At 38.1% G+C, this 22145-nt stretch overlaps 2 protein-coding genes across 5 annotated transcripts in view; one reads left to right on the forward strand and one right to left on the reverse strand.

Annotated features, from left to right (window-relative positions):
- LOC105019971 (tyrosine-protein phosphatase non-receptor type 4) overlaps window positions 1-390 on the reverse strand; it is a 29401-nt gene extending 29011 nt beyond the window's left edge. The window contains exon 1 of the mRNA XM_029116479.2: window positions 31-390. The gene's annotated coding sequence lies outside the window, so the exon portion shown is untranslated. The remainder of the gene's footprint in view (window positions 1-30) is intronic.
- Window positions 391-1227: 837 nt separating this feature from the next.
- Window positions 1228-8488, forward strand: LOC105019972 (ras-related protein M-Ras). Of its 4 annotated transcripts, none has more exons than XR_004575109.1 (7): window positions 1228-1370; window positions 3784-3995; window positions 4257-4410; window positions 4558-4657; window positions 4793-4872; window positions 4984-5300; window positions 8422-8488. XR_004575109.1 is itself a non-coding variant. In XM_010886576.5 (6 exons), exons 2-6 carry the CDS (start codon window positions 3803-3805, stop codon window positions 5081-5083), a joined length of 627 nt encoding a protein of 208 aa, XP_010884878.1. In that variant the 5' UTR covers window positions 1228-1370; window positions 3784-3802; the 3' UTR covers window positions 5084-8411. The 4 variants fall into 4 exon arrangements, 2 of the variants coding, with proteins under 2 accessions (XP_010884878.1, XP_019897642.1); XR_004575110.1 differs by having other exon boundaries at window positions 8419-8473; XM_010886576.5 differs by lacking the exon at window positions 8422-8488 and having other exon boundaries at window positions 4984-8411.
- Window positions 8489-22145: the final 13657 nt, after the last annotated feature.

Raw genomic sequence — 22145 nt, forward strand, 5'->3', positions numbered from 1 at the left:
CATGACGTTATTATTTAGCTGGCTGCTTACCTTCATAAACTGCCAAGGTCCAGGTTTTGAGAGATAAAATCACAAACTCGGAATAAGTGGACGATGTATTGAAGTGCAATTCAATTCAACTGCTGCAGAACCACAGAAACCACACCATCGTTCGCAGCAGCATATACTCGCTACGGGGGCCAAACGGGTTGGTTTCTTTTCAGCACCACGTCCAGAGCGATGATGGACCTTCTTTCTACGGTCTATGTGATGGACACATGAAAACATCAATAAAGGACGCAACCATTGTAATGCATGCAGGGCAAGCACGAGCAAGTGTGATCACACAGATCAGAACTCCCCTGATAATTTATATAGCTGCAGCATAAAGGGGTACCAACGAAATATGGCGTAAACTCCGCAACACATTTTTTGAACGGAGGTGGTGTCTGTCAAACTAGGAGGCGTGGCATTTGCGTCGGAAGCGCATATTTTATAACACGCACGCGCGCAGCCAACATCGGGAGAATTGGGAAACAAAACGACATATTTATACGCTTTTATTAACAGATTGGATTCGTTACTTCGAATTTTTTTTACATAAATATACGTTTTATATAAAAGCTTAATAATCAATTAACGTAGAAAATAAATTGAGCCCTTATGTAAATATTCATACAGAAAAAGGTAATCCTATACCCCCATCTAGTGGCAAATTATATATTAAAAGTACTTAAATTCTCTAATTATCATTCTATGGTGTGTATTATCAAAATAAAATAATTAATTAATTAACTCTGACAGTGATTAGGCTTGCACAGACCTTTTAGGTAGCACATACATAAAAATGAAAATGTAACCTACTTAAAATTATTAACGGAAGGGGTGATACATTGATAATACCTTTTATAGTTTATAGTGGCTTAGTAGACAAGCAGCAGATTGGTTAAAAAGTAGGCTACCGACTCTATTTCTACCGTCACATCTGGACTTGAGTCATTCTCGAATGCTCCATTTTCACCTCTGCAGGGGTGAGGAGGCGCTCTACAATTTGTATATTTCAATTAAAAGATCCCGTGTGAAAAACATAACAAACTAACATTTTTAATTGTGTGTTCTTAAATTAAATACGGAACTCTACAGTGGACATAAAGATAAATGCAATGGTTTGTTTGCTCAAAAAATATAAATGTTGACCCCGCCCTCCCCACTTGTACGGTGTTGGCGTATCAGCTGTTGCAACGCAAAGTAACTGCCTTGGACGATGTTAGTTGTGGCAAAGTCTGGCTCTTCTAGCGGATGAAACCCGTTAGACACTGAGATTGAAGGAGGGCTGGATAACACAAGACAAAAAATGCGGCTCTCCTGACCAAAGTCAACAATATAGTGGGGTAAGTTATTTTACTTTATCGCCTAAGCTTTACAGATGCTTTATGGTGTCTCGGGTTTTGTGATGTAACAGCTATCCTATTGAAATTAATGTGAAAATCCAAGGATGACACATGCTCTGAGTACCAGGCACCATGTAAGACGTAATGCTAGTTAATCTGGTTATGTCTGAGCAAATAACTAAGTTTTAAGTAATTTTTTTATGGGAGCAATTTTGGCCCTATATCAAAGTTCAGTGGGGTTATGGGATTCACAGATGAATTAATCAGAAAACAGTTGTGTGTGTGTGTAAGGAATCCCCCATGTCACATGACACTAAACACTGTTTATACCACAGGTCATACTATACTATACCACGGGTCATACTATAACAATACCACGGGTCATATTATACTATATCACGGGTCATAATATACTATACCACGGGTCATACTATACTATACCACGGGTCATAATATACTATACCACGGGTCATAATATACTATACCACGGGTTATATTATACTATACCACGGGTCATAATATACTATACCACGGGTCATAATATACTATACCACGGGTTATATTATACTATACCACGGGTCATAATATACCTATACCACGGGTTCATATTATACTATACCACGGGTCATAATATACTATACCACGGGTCATAATATACCATACCACGGGTCATACTATAACAATACCACGGGTCATATTATACTATATCACGGGTCATAATATACTATACCACGGGTCATACTATACTATACTATACCACAGGTCATAATATACTATACCACGGGTTATATTATACTATACTACGGGTCATAATATACTATACTATGGGTCATATTATACTATACCACGGGTCATAATATACTATACCACGGGTCATAATATACTATACCATGGGTCATACGATACTTTTCCACAGGTCATATTATACTATACCACGGGTCATATTATACAATACCATGGGTCATATTATACTATATCACGGGTCATAATATACTATACCACGGGTCATATTATACTATACCATGGGTCATACTATACTATACCACGGGTCATACGATACTTTTCCACGGGTCATACTATAACAATACCACGGGTCATATTATACTATACCACGGGTCATACTATACTATACCACGGGTCATAATATACTATACCTCGGGTCATACTATACAATACCACGGGTCATATTATACTATATCACGGGTCATAATATACTATACCACGGGTCATATTATACTATACCACGGGTCATACTATACTATACCACGGGTCATAATATACTATACCACGGGTCATAATATACTATACCACGGGTCATACGATACTTTTCCACGGGTCATACTATACTATACCACGGGTCATACAATACTTTTCCATGGGTCATACTATACTATACCACGGGTCATAATATACTATATCACGGGTCATACGATACTTTAACACGGGTCATACTATACTATACCACAGGTCATAATATATTACACCATGGGTCATACTATACTATACCACGGGTCATATTATACTATACCATGGGTCATAATATACTATACCACGGGTCATACAATACTATACCACGGGTCATAATATACTATACTATACCACGGGTCGTACTATACTATACCACAGGTCATACTATACTATACCACGGGTCATAATACAGGTATGCTGTGTTAATACACAACCACACACACATACACATACATATATATATATTTATATATTTGGGTCATTGCACTGCTGGAAAACAAAAGAACTACCATGCCCTTGCCAAGTAAGCTACACCGGTGATATAACAAGTGAAAACCAACTTCAAACCGTATTCTTTACAATGACGCTAGAGAATAAAAAGATAAACGATAGCCCCCCCCCCCCCACCCGACTTGGCCGAGGGCTGTCCTGGGTTAGTTTGCTGAGCTCCATAGACAGCTTGTTCCCTTTCCTGTTCTGGCCCCTGGTCACAGGCTAGAGCTTCCACTGAGACAGGAAACTCCATTTCCCTCCATTGTTGACTGCAGGAAGGACAAAGCCTCTGTGTGACTTCACCCTGTTCGACCAGTGCCATTGTACGAGAGCCGCAGGCGGGGTTTTCTTAGTCATGGTGTAGGTGGGTGATTCCCTGACCTGACTACGTCAGTGAAGATCTAGCAGACATGAGATGATCAGCTACGATACAGACGGCAGCATTGTTAGAGGTTTTTCAGTGACATCGCGTCGGAGCTTTGAACTTAACAGTCACATCCTATTAGCCCAGGGAAGTGAGTAGACACGAGTTAGTATGACAAGGGCTGCTAGATAAACATTAACATGGCCCCGGGATTTGTTGAAATTTGGGATTTCTATCGAGAGCAAGAGAGGAGGATGAAGCCCCTTTCATCGTGTATCGGTGTGACACCATCTTTCCTCTGTGTTTCAGGTACAGCCAAGCTGTCACTATGGCAACGAGCGCTGTTCCCAGCGACAATCTCCCCACGTATAAGTTGGTGGTGGTCGGCGACGGGGGGGTCGGGAAGAGTGCTCTCACCATCCAGTTTTTTCAGAAGATCTTTGTCCCTGATTATGACCCGACCATCGAGGACTCCTACCTCAAACACACCGAGATTGATGCCCAGTGGGCCATACTGGATGGTAAAGACTGACAAATAGCACTATGTGGAAAAAGCTCAGCCTGTAAAACCTCCCCTAAAGTTCTACTTGGTTTTCCCAGAAATAGCCATTTGTGATTTGCAGAAGATAGCATTCTGTTTATAAGGAGAAAAGAAGAGGGGGGCATTCTCTCATAATACCGCTCAGAGCCATCAGCACGTGGCGCCCTCTGTCGACTAACACGTTTACGAGGACCAATTGCAGTTACGTTCTCAGTTTAGTTGTTATGTATGTTGTCTGCAGTTCTGGATACGGCCGGCCAGGAGGAGTTCAGTGCCATGAGAGAACAGTACATGAGGACCGGGGATGGGTTCCTCATCGTGTTCTCCGTCACAGACAAGGCCAGCTTTGAACATGTGGACCGCTTCCATCAGCTGATCCTCAGGGTGAAGGACCGGTGAGATCTGACGCGTTGCCTTGAGACCTTTACCATGACAACAGCAATCCATTGGTTCCCGTGTCCGTTTGTTTGTTCGTCCATTCCATCGTCCCTACGCCCATTTATCCATCCGTCTGTTCATTTTTAATATTCCTTGGTTTGCAGGGAATCTTTTCCCATGGTTCTTGTGGCAAACAAAGTGGACCTACTGCATCTAAGAAAAATCAGCAGTGATCAGGGGAGGGACATGGCCAGCAAACACGATGTGGGTGAACGTGTCCACCTGACGCACCTTCTACCCGCGCCTGTCTGTAATGAATCCTAACAATTCAGCTCCTGTCGCCATTCTTTGGTTCATAACGATCTCCTAACTTGACTCTGCTCCTTCTCTCCGTCACAGATAAGGTACATTGAGACAAGCGCTAAGGACCCAGCCATGAATGTTGACAAGGCCTTCCATGAGTTAGTTAGAGTGATCAGGTGTGTAACCGCCGCATATTATTCAAAGACAGTCGGTCTCTGTTTGTTTTACGTAAGCTGAGAAAGTCATTTTAATCTTTCATCACTGTTACTCACACCCCCATCCCCCAGGCAACAGATCCCAGAGAGGAGCCAGAAGAAGAAGAACAAAACCAAGTGGCGTGCCGAAAGGTCCACTGTCTCCCACAGGCTGCGTTGTGTCATCCTATGATGGCTTCAGGTTTACAGTGGATCCCTATGAGACGGGGGGGAGAACCTGGGAATATTCAGGAGTGTTTACAGCAGGCAGTCCGTGCCCTCAGCCCTTGCATATAAATTTGGTGTTTTGGTCCAACAGGACAGCATTATCCCAGACAGGGGGACAGATGGGATTGACTCGCCCTGAAACGAGCAGCAGAAGGGTTAAGACGGAACTTCCTGACTACGAGGTGATGTAGCGTTCAATATTGCCATTGTCCACTACTGACAGGTAGATTTGGACAAACATGAAGTCAACGAAGATCACTGGTAAAGAATTAGAACCTATTGTACAAGGTTTGAATTAGAACCTACTGTACAAGGTTTGAATTAGAACCTACTGTACAAGGTTTGAATTAGAACCTACTGTACAAGGTTTGAATTAGAACTTAATGTACACGGTTTGAATTAGAACCTACTGTACAAGGTTTGAATTAGAACTTAATGTACACGGTTTGAATTAGAACCTACTGTACAAGGTTTGAATTAGAACCTACTGTACACGGTTTGATTTAGAACCTACTGTACACGGTTTGAATTAGAACCTACTGTACACGGTTTGATTTAGAACCTACTGTACAAGAGTTAAACGTTGGGTCTACTACTTCGATCGTGATTTTCCCTCGTTCATGTGGTAACATTTTTTAAATAAAGACGGAGACAACTGAGTGAATCACTGCGGGGAGGGAGGACAACGTTCTCCAGTAAGAGTGAGTGTAGTGGGGAGAGTGGGGGGAGGACGTGTCTGTTTGTGTTGGGGTCAGGGGGCCTGCCAGGCGGCAGAGAGCAGAAAGAGAGAAGCTTTTTCAAATGGATAGCAGCTGGCATACAGACTGGGAGGCAGCCAACATGTAGCCCAGGCAAATGTCTTTATAATCTCTGAACAAGACTGTTATTTAACTGTAATGTAGTCTATTGATAGCACCACATGTCTCATTTGAATGTACATTGTGACCTAGATGATGAGAAGAACTTATTTTTTTATATGTGAATATGTGTTTGTTTTGCTACTATTTCACAATATAATTTATTGTTGTGTCATTGTTAATATTTACTTCAGAGAGACTCAAGGCACAGACCTTAGGAAAATGAAGAACCACAAGCAGCGTAATTAATGTATTTTTATGAAGATGACTGTTACATTTTCTTGTACACTAAAACATTTCTTTAGGGGCAATGCAATGAAACCTTTTGGGAAACCCCTATATGAATTCCTTAAGGAAAACATTTGTAAGGGTATTTTTGAAGAACTAATTTTAGTGGTTCCTCAAATAAAAAATTTAGGAACCTACAACAAAATCATCCCCAAAAGGTTCTTTGAGGGACCATTTAAAAGGGGTTCTTTGAATAACTTAGAGGCTGCCCCAGTTTCAATTTAAAGAACCCCTGTATATTCCCCCTTCAAATGTCTCACTCTGGTCCCTCCTAAAACCCATATGACTTTTGGTTGTCATTTGTGTGTGCCACTGCGCTGTAAAAAATTACAAAACCCCCTGAGTTTGACACATTCATCACACCGCACTCCTTCACAAATATACTAGTTTCTATGTGATCAATCCTCTCGTTGAATCTGCCAAACCTATCTGTCCAACGCTTTATTTAATGTAATTTCAAGTCCATTGTCTGTTCCCTTGTATATATTGTTGTTAATTTGTATTTATTTTGTACATTATTCATGTTCTGTGTGTTGTCTTGTCTCTTGCAATTAATTTCCTTTGGCCGGGTCGTCATTAAGGACTTACCTGATTAAATTACAGTGGAAAAAATATAAATAAATATAAATAAATAATATAAATAATTTCCTTTTAGAGATTATTACATGTGTAAACACAATTTGCCTGTGTAAAAGCATTTTTATCATGGCACAGACTGTAAAACTGGAGGTGAAGTCATCTGGTAGGGGTCTCTGGGTTGTAAGGTGGTCTTGTGTATCTAGGTTGTGAGGTGGTTTGGTAGGGGTCTCTGAGTAGTGAGGTGTTCTGGTATGGGTCTCTGGGAGGTGAAGTAATCTGGTAGGGGTCTCTGGGTGGTAGTAGTCAAATCATAGTCAAATTAGTCTTGCGACAGAGTTTATTGTAAAAGAGGGTTGATGATGTTAATGTGTCCTTTGTGATCAACCTCTTCTAGGGTCATTTTTGCTCTCGCTCACGGCTGCATAGGAACACTAACATGATCATTAGGCTCAAATAATGCCAAGGGGCCCCTTATAAAATATTACATCTCCTATTAGCTTGCAAGGTTCATGCAGTGCATTACATTTCATCCTACATTCTTCGAGGAAACTTATAAACTTTTTCTTGAAGTGGGGAAAGTGTAAAGTGTGATAATTATATTATAGTTTTAACCTGTTTAAAATGTTCATTAGATCTTTGTTTTGATTTGGGACTTTCTCAGAACTATACCTGGTGCTCCTCACAACCTTGGGTAAAGACGCTAGGTTTTCCATGAGTCACCAGGTACAGTCCCAGCCGGGTCTGCGTGACTATTTTCCCACAAAAATCTTTATCAGCCGAAATGCTGGGTAAATGAATGGACAGGAGTTACACAGAAACCTGCAGAGTTCCACTAGGTAAGATAAAGACAACACGGACAACTTTTCTTTAATGATTCAATTAAAGAAACACAGGGGTTCACATTAAGTGCCAAACACAACATAGGATAATGGGTGGGATACAATGCCAGACCTTGATTTATATTTATATTACACACAATGTTAGCCAGATTTTATAGTTTAAACAAATGTGCAACTTGCAAAAGTATACATTTGTGGGATAACCTTTTCACACAAATGGTGCTAAATCTAATGTTGTCATGCACCATTTACAGGGATCAATGTTCTGAATCAATCAATCAAATGTATTTATAATGGACATCACAAAATAATAAGGGAGAGAAATGCTAATACAGTAATATATCAACTAAATAAAAAACGAATAAAATGAATTGTTCATCAACATCTGATGAACATCCATTTCATATCATCACATCATCTCATCATCTCATCTCATGATGAACATCCAACATAGAGAAATACAATAATGAAACATGCAAGACGTTGGATGTAAATATCAGAGCTGTGTCAAGGTCACAAACGATAGTGGTGATTGTGTAGAGTACAGTTCTTCACCCAGTTCCACCTCCTACATGTCATCTAAAGTCAGTTGTTCTTCTATCTTGTACCTGTGGTCCTGTATGCTTAGGTAACATGCTGTCCTAATCTTAAACCACCTGTCAAAAACCAGAGTAAATATATTGCCCAATATCTCACAAACGTGACATGGATACTGGATTTGTTGCCATATTTTGCAGTAGGCTATATATGGAGGAAGGGGAAGGAAGATCAATAAGAGAGCTCCACACACAACAGAAAACCCCTCAGGTGAGTAATGCTTTTGCGACCTCTTAATCACGGTATATTTTTGTCTCATGACATCGGGCCACTTCATTGGTAAAATGTCTGGTTTCAGAATATTATTAGTGGTTGACCTAAGTAGAGTACAGTTTGGAGACTTATATAGACCAATGGCACTGTGAAGAAATAAGTACACCTCCATCTAAACACTACTGACACAAAAAGGCATTTTGCTATGATTTATCTTACACAAACTGACAGAAATACTATTTCCTTGTGTAGGGGAAATTAGTACAAACCTAGCATCAATAGCTGTTGGTGTCCCCTTTGGAAGAAATACATTATTGAAACTGTGTAAAAGTCTTTTACTTTGACTGAAGACATTTTGTCTATTCACCCTTACAGAATGTTCCAGGATCTTATTTTAGCCCAATATAAGTCTCCCTAAGCTGTTATATTAGGACAGGCTCTGTGCATTTACTTGGCTATTCCATAACCCTTCATTATTGTCCTGTTACCAGAGTGTTTGGCTCCACATACTTATCTGTGTAGTTAAGGACAAACTTAACCGTGTTTCTAATATTTATGTGAGACTGGACTCTGAGAGTAACACTCAAATCATTTCTATGAACTCTTTCAATGCCAATGGACTAAATACGATCTCAGTTGGATGCCATAACTGGCCTACCAACACAACTGAACTTTACTGGCTGTCAGTTAATTGTAGCATGCATGCATCAGAAGTCTTAAACTCGAACACACTGAATGAATATGGTAACAGCTGTTGTTTTGGGATTTGTTTTTCAGGGAGTGGGGTGTGTATCTATTGTAAAGTATGAAGGCCTGGTGAAACAAAACCCTGCTCTACTATTTTACTGATTCAAGGATATACCCACAATGACTCCAATGAATTATGTAATGTTATGTGTAATGATAAAATGGTAGATTTCTAAGCTGGTGAGTCACACCAAAGATTTGAAGGCACTGCTGGAAAGGCAAGACTCTAAACTCTCAGCTGACACCCTAGTTACCCAGATAGGGCCTACCGTTCTCATATCAGACTGAATTTAATAAAGTAACATAAGTACCCCAGATATGCGGAACTTACATTCAAAGAGATTTAAACCATTTAGGATACAATACTGTTGAAAATAGCTGGGTGCCAATCTGTAGGTGTTCTGAGATGAAAGAGACACAATATAGTAACTTTTGCTGGTGCACCAGATTTCAATTTTAGACAGTTGATGGGATTTTGTTGGTATCAGTGTAAGATCTTTTTTCAGGGAATTGGAATGTGTGCCTACCTTTATCTTTATATTGTCTTTATATTAGGAACGCAACCACTGTCAATATCAGCCACCAATCTTTGCACTGGTTGATTTTGTGTGCAATGTTGGGTTGCTTTGCTTCAATTATGTGTCCCATTGTTTTAATGTTATTATTTATTCCCTTTTGCAGTTTTGTTGATAAATTCTAATTATTATTTCCTAAAAACATATCCAGACATTAAATAATGTACAATTACAGAAAGAGAATGCATTCACGTGATTATCATACAATATATTTTTCCTATTCATTGTACCTTTTTGTAATGTCAAAATACTACACAAAAGACCCCTTCTCATTGGGTAATCCAAGAGTCTTTGCTGATTACTTGTTTATTGTTGGACAGATTGATCAAGAGTCCAGACGTAGGAAAGAGGAAGCATGAAGACAGTGTGTTTTTCTATCCTTTTTCTGCTGCTGGCATGTAGCTTTGGTAAGTCTCCGCAACGATGTCTTATTTTATCTAATTGTATTTTTATTTTTTTGACTGGGATTACGTGAAGTACAGCAACAAAACATATTTAAGATACATTCACTTTTCTACTTTCCAGTCCCTGATCTTACAAAATAACCAGATTTACTTCGACATAACAAGAGATGTTCTTCTGTTTCAGGCGAAGGCCTGAAATGCAACCACTGTCTTGGCAAAGGCTGCAGAAACAAAGTGGTGACCTGCACTAGCGACCAAAACGCCTGCATCTCCGCTATATTCTTGCCCCCAGCCAGTACGTATCTGTAATTCCCCTCAGTCCACACTAACCGGTCATTACAACACAGAACATTGTATCGGTTTGAATTGTATCTAATCGAGACAAGTCGATTTCATTCGACTATATCCACTGCAGTGTTACACCCTGTGTCTCGTTTCTCTCCACAGCTGTCAATTACTTTAAGAGATGCAGTTCGAAGTCAGAATGCGAGATTTTGGGAACCAACCCAAGCCTGATTAATGTCCGCTGCTGCCACTACGACCAATGCAACATTTAGATGTACAGATCGAGCTGCACATCGCCAATTAAGGCACATTACTGTGACTGTGAAAAATAAATAAAGTTTAACATTACATGTCCATTTTAAGTCTCGCCTCTGATTATACAGTACAAAATATTTTACAAGAAACCCACTTGAATAATTACTATCATATCAGGCTTTGATGTACAACCCCGTTTCCCAAAAAGTTGGGATGCTGCGTAAAACGCAAATAAAAACAGAATGCAAGGATGTGCAAATCATTCATCCCTATATTTAATTGAAAATAGTACAAAGACAACATATCAAATGATTGAAACTGAGAATCTTTTTTTTTTTTAGGTGGGGGGGACAAGAAATAACAAAATAACTATCAGATAAAAATGAAATGTTATATATATATATATATAAATATATATATATATATATTAACTACAACCATAATAGAGTACCATCTTGCAAATCAATAATTGGTTTTGACCACCAAATTAGAGTGACATCTAGACAATTAAAGCAGAGAGAGCAGTTCGTCCCCCTCCCTGCACACCTGAACCACATTTAGATTAGGACAGTGATTGGTGGTGATCTGTCTAAGACAAGGTGAGGTCACCTTTTGTAGTACAGTGTGTTCTTGAAGGAGCATGGTACTTTGAATAAGCTGATCATGTCAGGGTGGTGCACCTTTAAAATGACTTGTATAACAGTGCCTTATTAGCATATTGTGCAGTGTATGGAGAAAGAGGACAACATATCATAAAGACAGCTCAACAAATAATAGAAAAACCGCCAGGCGTGGTATTTAACTTAATATCAAATCTGTCGTCTGTTCCCTTGTATATCGTGTTGTTAATTTGTATTTATTTTCCACATTATTTATGTTCTGTGTGCTGTCTTGTCCTCTTTGAATTTATTGCCTTTGGCTGGGTCATCATTAAAATTGAGAATTGCTTCCCCTGGGACTTACCTGGTTAAATAACAGTGAAAAAAATATATAATAAAGAGTATAAACAATTTCATTTTAGAGATTATTACATGTGTTATGTACACCAGTTGGTCTGGGTTAAAGCATTGTTATAATGGCACAGATTGTCTTTCTCCGTTCAATTATCGGTGCTTTAATGTGCCCTCTAGTGGCTATACATGCAATTGCAAGAACGGAACCAGTTTTTCTGATAAAAAGGAAGAAAATGTATATTCACCAAGGCCTCCAGGATTTTGGGCAAAAGATGACAATTAAAAAACAGGGCAATAGTTATCAAGGACTATAGTGACCCTGCCCTTATGCAGTGGGACCACATGAGCAGTTTTCCAGACTTTAGGGTTAAACCCTGAAATTAATGTTAAATTGAATATATGCGTTAGAGGTAACTGGAGCCTCGCTAACCAATAAGACTGGATCTAGCATATCAGACCCTGTGATTTTATTATTGTCTATAACTAGCAATTAATCAGTTACTTATTTTTCAGTGAATAGACTCTTAAAATCATTGCATAAAAAAAAAAATGAAAGCAGGTGAGAGAATGATATGGAAAATATGTCTGCTTCATTTTTTCATAATTATTATTTATTTTATAAATGAGAACATCTTAATGTGGTCTTATGATACCAAAATAGCCTCAACATTAACTTCTATGTATGATGCAAGCCTAAAACCGGACAACATCCCAACCTAACAGCATCATGGTACTCAGACTGAGGTGAAAGTTTCATCTTGCAGCACAACAGAGACCCAAAGCACACAGCCAAGATAACACTGAAGTGAATTTGGGACTAGTCATTGAATGTTCATGGGTGGCCCAGTCAAACCTGGACCTCAATCCAACTGAGAAGATGTGTAAACATTTTGAAACACTGCTGTTTACCATAGGTCAAACTTTTGAGAGCCTATTATTCAATAGAAACGTGAGGGCATTTGTATTTGTCATATTTTATGCATAGTCCCTTAATTTCAGGTCATTACATTTATCGGGACATTTGGCTTGATATGAGTTTCTGACAAAGCCATAACTGTAAAATGAACATCACAAAATATAAGAAATTGTAATACAGTAATACATCAACTAAATAAACTGTAACAAAATGAATTGTTCAACATCTGATGAACATCCATTAAATCTCATCTCATCATCTCATCACATGATGAACATCCAACATAGAGAAATACAATAATGAAACATGCAGAACGTTGGATGTAAATATCAGAGCTGTGTCAAGGTCACAAACGATAGTGGTGATTGTGTAGAGTACAGTTATTTTGCACCTGTGGTCCTGTATGCTTAGGTAACATGCTGTCCTAATCTTAAACCACCTGTCAAAAACCAGAGTAAATACAGCTTCGGAATAGATTAGCTCTGGAGACCACTGGACCTTTTTCTTTCCTTTCCAAAAAAGTCGTAAAATAAGGTTTTCAGTGAGGAACAGAAGGGTTCAAATTAAGAGACCACTGCAAATTGAACGCTTCTGTTCTTCACTCAAAATGTTCTTTTTTAACTTTTTTGGAAAAGAAAAGGAAAAGGTGCAGTCGTCTCTTAATTTGTTCTGGAGCTGTATATTGCCCAATATCTCACAAACGTGAAATATGGACACTTGATTTGTTAACATAATATGCAGTATATGCAGTTATGTTCATAGGTTTTCATACTCTGGCAGACACTGTGAAATTTTGGCATTGATTTTGAAAATATGACCGATCATGCAAAAAAAACTGTTTTTTATTTTAGGATAGTGATCATATGAAGCCCTTTATTATCACATAGTTGTTTGGCTCATAATGATAACGGAAATTACCCAAATGGCCCTGATCAAATGTTTACAAACCCTTGAATGTTTGGCATTGTTACAGACACACATAGGTGAAAATGGCAATTAACACCTGTGGCTTTTTAAATTGCAATTAGTGTCTGTGTATAAATAGTCAATGACTTTGTTAGCCCTCATGTGGATGCACTGAGCAGCCTAGATACTGAGCCATGGGGAGCAGAAAATAACTGTCAAAAGAACTGTGCAACAAGGTAATGGAAATTTATAAAGATGGAAAAGGATATAAAAAGATATCGAAAGCCTTGCAAATGCCAGTCAGTACTGTTCAATCACTTATTAAAATATACAGTATGTCACAATGAGAACTGTTATGATAAAGATACAAAAGCACATGTATTTAAGTTCCTTTGTATTTATTTCTCACAGTCACAACACTGTGCAGCTTAGTACAGCAAAGGAAGTACAGGATTTGACCGCATCGTAGACAGAGGTTGTGTTAGTTACACAGGTCGGTGTAGCAGCAGCTGGTGATCCTGGGTGACATTGCTTTCAGCGAAAGGCAGCTTGAACTACTCATGCATCTCTTAAGGTTTATGACTGTGGAGAAGACAGAGACATAAAGACACAGCATGTTTTGTAGATTTGACTAATCTGATTTCCTAAGATCTCAATGAAAACGATTAGATATTTGGTTACACTACATTTGAGAATCATAATTTCCATCTTCATATATGCTCTATAGATAGTAATTCTATCAACAAACCATCTATCTGTTGATGAGAAAATGCCTGCTGAGGTTAGGGGTTAGGTTTAGAATAAGGGTTAAGATAAGGGTTAAGGTTAGGATAAAGGTTAGGATTATTAGATAGTTGGTTAAAATGTTACTGCTAGTAGGTAGATAATCTGTTCTACAGAATCACTTTTGGGATTCTCCAAATAATACGCTCCCAGATATTTGGTGTTGTACCTATTGGTTAGTGGCAAGTGAAGGTGAATATAGATACTTACATTTTGAGGGTGGCTTAATGGCGCTGATACAGCTGTCTTCTTCAGGTTCACAGGTCTGCACTGTGTCAGTGCAAAGATTGGCAATACAGTTGCATTTCAGGCCCTCTCCTGTTGGAACAGAAGAAACACATTGTCTCTGTCATGTAGAAGTTAGTCTGACTATTACTTGTGTGAGATCAGGGACTATAAATGAGGAAAACTGAGCATGAATTATATTATATTGGTTTGTTTAACATGGTTCCTGTCTTATAAACAAATACAATAATAAAAATAAATATCTGTTGTGGAGACTCACCAAAGCTACATGCCAGCAGCAGTAGGAGAGAAAAACATGCAACTTTCATCTTCTGTTTGTAATCTGGACGTTTTATCTGTAATTTCAACAATATACATTTAGTTATTAACACAGACATCTGGATAATTCTGTCGATCAACATGCACAGTTTACACCACTTGAAAGTTGTTGTTTTTTCAACATATATTTGATCTTAATTTCAAAACAATTCCTAGGAAAAATAGAAATAGGCCCTCCTAACAATTAAACACGACTTCCATTATATCAGACAAAATTGAGTAGAATCTGAGGCTAAAATACAATAAATGGAGGAAATGACCCTCTAGCTTCTTCTATGGTTCAGTCAAAGACCAGAACTTAATCCCTTAGAAATGCTGAGTACTTGAAGCAGGTTGTACATAGAACTAATGCACGTTTCCTTATACATCACAAAGTACATACGTCACATATATCCTCAATCTACAGACTGACACAATGTTATGTTTATTTCTGCCAAAACTGGAAAGATGGACAATTTTTTCAGCGTATGGCCTTTTCATTCGATTTTTGTAAAATAATTGATTGCAAATTATAACCATTTTCAGGGTGTGTAGTCTCTGACCGCACTGTAGGTCTTTATAGCTCTGTCTTTCATAAAACAAGTAACTTACTATCACAAGACAAAAGTTACACAGATATAAAGAAATACCAAAACCATTACTCACCTGATGGTTTCCCGTCAGGGTTTTGAGCTCTCTTGATGGTCTTTCCACCTCTTCCTCTATATACACTGCATAATATGCTAATAAGGCACCGATATACATCTTTTAAAGGTCTGTTATAATGCATCTTTGTGTGCAGGGGTGTCGTATACTGTTATGTATATTTTGTTAATATTTGCTTCATGTCAAGAGATACTTGAGAAGCAAGAGTCATGCTTTAGGTGGGGCTAATTGAGTCATATGTATGTGTGATTGCTGTTGTTTTTGGTTCATTATCTTTGCCAAGGAGAATGTGTGTGAGTCTGGAGTTAAACAGTCTTGAACAGTCTCTTTATAAGGTTATATCAACACACGTTTTGTTAACTTCACTGAAGTAAAGTTGGTTTTATATTCAGAGATTCAACAGACATAAACCAACTTTATCTTTGTTTAAAACCTCATCTACTTAGTGCAGTTGAAATCCTATTGAATTAATGGAAAGACAATAGGTTGAACTGCTGGGTGCTTGCATTAACACTCCTCGCTGCAAAGGCGGCTCTTTGAGACTAAGAACGCAAAGACACACTTTTGCAATATTATCTTAGTTTTATGGGGATCCTGACTAATACAATTTCAGTCAATTCTGGTGAATACTGAGATGTTCATGCCTAAAGGTTAATTCACACTAGGCATGGCGAATCTTTTCCATACAGTACCTTAATGCAAATATTGCGATCAACCTACGAAACCATCTCAATCAATCTTTTGCATTTTCATAACTACATCACAAAGGTGGGGGAGAGCCTAGTTTTGTTACTGTCTAGCATGCCTATGAGCAGGTGCATTCACAATTTAGGTTTCATTGTGGTAGATGAAATTAAACCTCTGAAGGCACGCCGGCTATATATCCACACACAGACACACGTGGACAACATTGTTAGTACTCTTCTGTTAAAGTAAGAAAAACCCACAACGGTCACTGAAATAACTTAAAACTGTTAAAAATCAGCCGTTTCGTATAGTGGTTGAAATAATTATCGCATACCCGGTTGTCAAGGGAGAGAATAATTCCATTATTTATTGCAGCATTAAATAGTCTTGTTCATGAGGTTACGGACCTGGTCTTCCTTACACAACCTAAATCTCTTCTCACTCAATGTCTTCTCACTGTAATGTTGTTACAAGCTGATATATACATTGAAGGGTGTGTCTACCTAGCAAAGATCAGGTTGGTCAATGTAAACGTTCCTGTGGTTATCAGAGTGCAATTTACAGAGAGATAATCTAAAGAGAGAGGTTTCTGTTGTTCTCTTTATCCAGGCACATTCACTTCCAATGAAACGTACATTCATATTGTAATTGTTAATGCTCAGATTCCACACTCCCCTCTATCAAACATTTAAAGAAAAACATTATGTGTTTGTTAAACATTAGTGCAATTAAATCCTAATGAAAAAAAAGGTCAATACACACGTTACAAATGACTAAGACAGAAAAACAAAATGAGTATCTGACCAATCAAATGAAAATGAATGTAGACAAGACAATTGACACGCCACACTCCGACACATAACTCAGTGTAAGACAGTCATCAACCCCGTCCCCACCACAGATTATAAGGGTGAAGAAACATTTTGACATCAACAGGCTACTGGTGTTGTCGGTGTTCAGTCCATTGAACAATATGCTATTGAAGCTATGGTGTACTTATTTATTCAGTGCATTGAAGTTATTTCATTAGATTTTTGTAAAATAAAGTGTATGCGTAATTCCCCAAACATTTATGTTCAGATAATGGCTTGGCTACTTTAAAACAAAGTAAATGGTCTAGTTAATGTGCCGTGGTAGTTCAGTCTTCAGTGTATGTGTCATATAATGACACCGAATTAATGGTAAGACATTAGGAAGAACTGCTGGATTCTTGCATTTACACTTCCTGGCTGCAATATTCGGCACATCTTCAAGTCAATTCTCATGTCATTAAGTTAGCATGTTATTTGTTTAATAATGATGTAATTGACTAGCAAATAATTTCCAATTGTATTTCAATCTGCTGATAAAATTGTCTGGTTGGGGGATAAAGGTGCAAATACAGGACTAGTTAGCACAATCCGGGACATGGTCACCAGTTGAGGTAAGAAGTGCAACATTTTGGGATCTCTTTATACGAAGCCAAGTTCAGGTCGACCAAGAAAGATTTCAGCCAAAACTGGCTGAAGAATTGTTAGGGATACAAAGAAAAACCCACAGGTGACCTCAGGATAAATACAGGCTGCTCTGGAAAAAGACGGTGTGGTTGTTTCAAGGAGCACAATACGACAATACTGAGCTGCATAGGAGTTGCCAAAAAGAAGCCTTGACTGAGCCAATGCCACAAAAAAGCCCAGTTACAATATGCACAACAACACCTTGACACGCCTCACAGCTTCTGGGAGATCTCCAACGGTCCCCTATTAAAGGTAGACGTTTTCCCTAAGGTAGAATCTTTCACAGGTACAACAGGATATGCACAAGTCTTCTGTATGATATTGTCACATGGAACATGATGCGGAAACGTTTAAATTTTTTTTTATTGTTCAATGGACTTAATCAGATTTTCTGCTGAACACCGTCAACACTAGTAACCTGTTGATGTCAAAATGTTTCTTCACCCTTATAATCTGTGGTGGGGACGGGGTTGATGACTGTCTTACATTGAGTTATGTGTCGGAGTGTGGCGTGTCAATTGTCTTGTCTACATTCATTTTCATTTGATTGGTCAGATACTCATTTTGTTTTTCTGTCTTAGTCATTTGTAACGTGTGTATTGACCTTTTTTTTCATTAGGATTTAATTGCACTAATGTTTAACAAACACGTAATGTTTTTCTTTAAATGTTTGATGGAGGGGAGTGTGGAATCTGAGCATGAACAATTACAATATGAATGTACGTTTCATTGGAAGTGAATGTGCCTGGATAATGAGAACAACAGAAACATCTCTGTTTAGATTATCTCTCTGTAAATTGCACTCTGATAACCACAGGAATGTTTACATTGACCAACCTGATCTTTGCTAGGTAGACACACCCTTCAATGTGTATATCAGCTTGTAACAACATTACAGTGAGAAGACATTGAGTGAGAAGAGATTGAGGTTGTGTAAGAAAGACCAGGTCCGTAACCTCATGAACAAGACTATTTAATGCTGCAATAAATAATGGAATTATTCTCTCCCTTGACAACCGTGTATGCGATAATTATTTCAACCACTATACGAAACGGCAGATTTTTTACAGTTTCAAGTTATTTCAGTGACCGTTGTGGGTTTTTCTTACTTTAACAGAAGAGTACCAACAATGTTGTCCACGTGTGTGTATGTATGTGTATATATATAGCCTGCGTGCCTTCAGAGGTTTAATTTCATCTACCACAATGAAACCTAAATTGTGAATGCACCTGCTCATAGGCATGCTAGACAGTAACAAAACTAGGCTCTCCCCCACCTTTGCGATCGAGTTATGAAAAGGCTAAAGATTGATTGAGATGGTTTCGTAGGTTGATCACAATATTTGCATTAAGGTACTGTATGGAAAAGATGCGCCGTGCCTGGTGTGAATTAACCTTTAGGCATGAACATCTCAGTATTCACCAGAATTGACTGAAATTGCGAGGAGTGTTAATGCAAGCACCCAGCAGTTCAACCTATTGTCTTTCCATTAATTCAATAGGATTTGGTCTGCACTGAGTAGATGAGGTTTTAAACAAAGATAAAGTTGGTTTATGTCTGTTGAATCTCTGAATATAAAACCAACTTTACCTCAGTGAAGTTAACAAAACGTGTGCTGATATAACCTTATAAAGAGACTGTTCAAGACTGTTTAACTCCAGGCTCACACACATTCTCCTTGGCAAAGACAATGAACCAAAAACAACAACAATCACACATACATATGACTCAATTAGCCCCACCTAAAGCATAACTCTTGCTTCTCAAGTATCTCTTGACATGACGCAAATATTAACAAAATACACATAATACATAACAGACCTTTAAAAGATGTATATCAGTGCCTTATTAGCATATTTATCAGTGTATATAAAGGAAGAGGTGGAAAGACCATCAAGAGAGCTCAAAACCCTGACGGAAAACCATCAGGTGAGTAATGGTTTTGGTATTTCTTAATATCTGTAAAACCTTTGTCTTGTGATAGTAAGTTACTTGTTTTATGAAAGACAGAGCTATAAAGACCTACAGTGCAGTTAGAGACTACACACCCTGAAAAGTAGTTATAATTTGCAATTAATTATTATTTTTAAATCTAATGAAACGGCCATACGCTGAACATATTGTCCATCTTTCCAGTTTTGGCAGAAATAAACATAACATTGTGTCAGCCTGTAGATTGAGGATATATGTGACGTATGTACTTTGTGATGTATAAGGAAACTTGCATTAGTTCTATGTACAACCTGCTTCAAGTACTCAGCATTTCTAAGGGATTAAGTTCTGGTCTTTGACTGGACCATAGAGGAAGCTAGAGGGTCATTTCCTCCATTTATTGTATTTTAGCCTCAGATTCTACTCAATTTTGTCTGATATAATGGAAGTCATGTTTAATTGTTAGGAGGGCCTATTTCTATTTTTCCTAGGAATTGTTTTGAAATTAAGATCAAATATATGTTGAAAACACAACAACTTTCAAGTGGTGTAAACTGTGCATGTTGACCGACAGAATAACCCAGAAGTCTGTGTTAATAACTAAATGTATATTGTTGAAATTACAGATAAAACGTCCAGATTACAAACAGAAGATGAAAGTTGCATGTTTTTCTCTCCTACTGCTGCTGGCATGTAGCTTTGGTGAGTCTCCACAACAGATATTTATTTTTATTATTGTATTTGTTTATAAGACAGGAACCATGTTAAACAAACCAATATAATATAATTCATGCTCAGTTCGTTTTCCTCATTTATAGTCCCTGATCTCACACAAGTAATAGTCAGACTAACTTCTACATGACAGAGACAATGTGGTTCTTCTGTTCCAACAGGAGAGGGCCTGAAATGCAACTGTATTGCCAATCTTTGCACTGACACAGTGCAGACCTGTGAACCTGAAGAAGACAGCTGTATCAGCGCCATTAAGCCACCCTCAAAATGTAAGTATCTATATTCACCTTCACTTGCCACTAACCAATAGGTACAACACCAAATATCTGGGAGCGTATTATTTGGAGAATCCCAAAAGTGATTCTGTAGAACAGATTATCTACCTACTAGCAGTAACATTTTAACCAACTATCTAATAACCCTAACCTTTATCCTAACCTTAACCCTTATCTTAACCCTTATTCTAAACCTAACCCCTAACCTCAGCAGGCATTTTCTCATCAACAGATAGATGGTTTGTTGATAGAATTACTATCTATAGAGCATATATGAAGATGGAAATTATGATTCTCAAATGTAGTGTAACCAAATATCTAATCGTTTTCATTGAGATCTTAGGAAATCAGATTAGTCAAATCTACAAAACATGCTGTGTCTTTATGTCTCTGTCTTCTCCACAGTCATAAACCTTAAGAGATGCATGAGTAGTTCAAGCTGCCTTTCGCTGAAAGCAATGTCACCCAGGATCACCAGCTGCTGCTACACCGACCTGTGTAACTAACACAACCTCTGTCTACGATGCGGTCAAATCCTGTACTTCCTTTGCTGTACTAAGCTGCACATTGTTGTGACTGTGAGAAATAAATACAAAGGAACTTAAATACATGTGCTTTTGTATCTTTATCATAACAGTTCCCATTGTGACATACTGTATATTTTAATAAGTGATTGAACAGTACTGACTGGCATTTGCAAGGCTTTTGATATCTTTTTATATCCTTTTCCATCTTTATAAAGTTCCATTACCTTGTTGCGCAGTTCTTTTGACAGTTATTTTCTGCTCCCCATGGCTCAGTATCTAGGCTGCTCAGTGCATCCACATGAGAGCTAACAAAGTCATTGGCTATTTATACACAGACACTAATTGCAATTTAAAAAGCCACAGGTGTTAATTGCCATTTTCACCTTTGTGTGTCACCTTGTGTGTCTGTAACAATGCCAAACATTCAAGGGTTTGTAAACATTTGATCAGAGCCATTTGGGTAATTTCCGTTATCATTATGAGCCAAACAACTATGTGATAATAAATGGCTTCATATGATCACTCTCCTAAAATAAAATACAGTTTTTTTGCATGATCGGTCATATTTTCAAAATCAATGCCAAAATTTCACAATGTCTGCCAGAGTATGAAAACCTATGAACATAACTGCATATACTGCATATTATGTTAACAAATCAAGTGTCCATATTTCACATTTGTGAGATATTAGGCAATATACAGCTCCAGAACAAATTAAGAGACGACTGCACCTTTTCCTTTTCTTTTTCAAAAAAGTTGAAAAGGAACATTTTGAGTGAGGAACAGAAGCGTTCAATTTGCAGTGGTCTCTTAATTTGAACCCTTCTGTTCCTCAATGAAAACCTTATTTTACGACTTTTTTGGAAAGGAAAGAAAAAGGTCCAGTGGTCTCCAGAGCTAATCTATTCCGGTGCTGTATTTACTCTGGTTTTTGACAGGTGGTTTAAGATTAGGACAGCATGTTACCTAAG

Source organism: Esox lucius, chromosome 22 (genome assembly GCF_011004845.1).
Source record: "Esox lucius isolate fEsoLuc1 chromosome 22, fEsoLuc1.pri, whole genome shotgun sequence".
Taxonomy (NCBI): Eukaryota; Metazoa; Chordata; class Actinopteri; order Esociformes; family Esocidae; genus Esox; species Esox lucius.

Bases quoted from the DNA above. Each gene is read 5' to 3' on its own strand.
- LOC105019972 (XM_010886576.5), top strand. From the start codon at position 3,803: ATGGCAACGAGCGCTGTTCCCAGCGACAATCTCCCCACGTATAAGTTG. The intron at 4,411-4,557 runs GTGAGATCTGAC...CTTGGTTTGCAG, and splicing joins ATCCTCAGGGTGAAGGACCG to GGAATCTTTTCCCATGGTTC. The intron at 4,873-4,983 runs GTGTGTAACCGC...CCCATCCCCCAG, and splicing joins GAGTTAGTTAGAGTGATCAG to GCAACAGATCCCAGAGAGGA.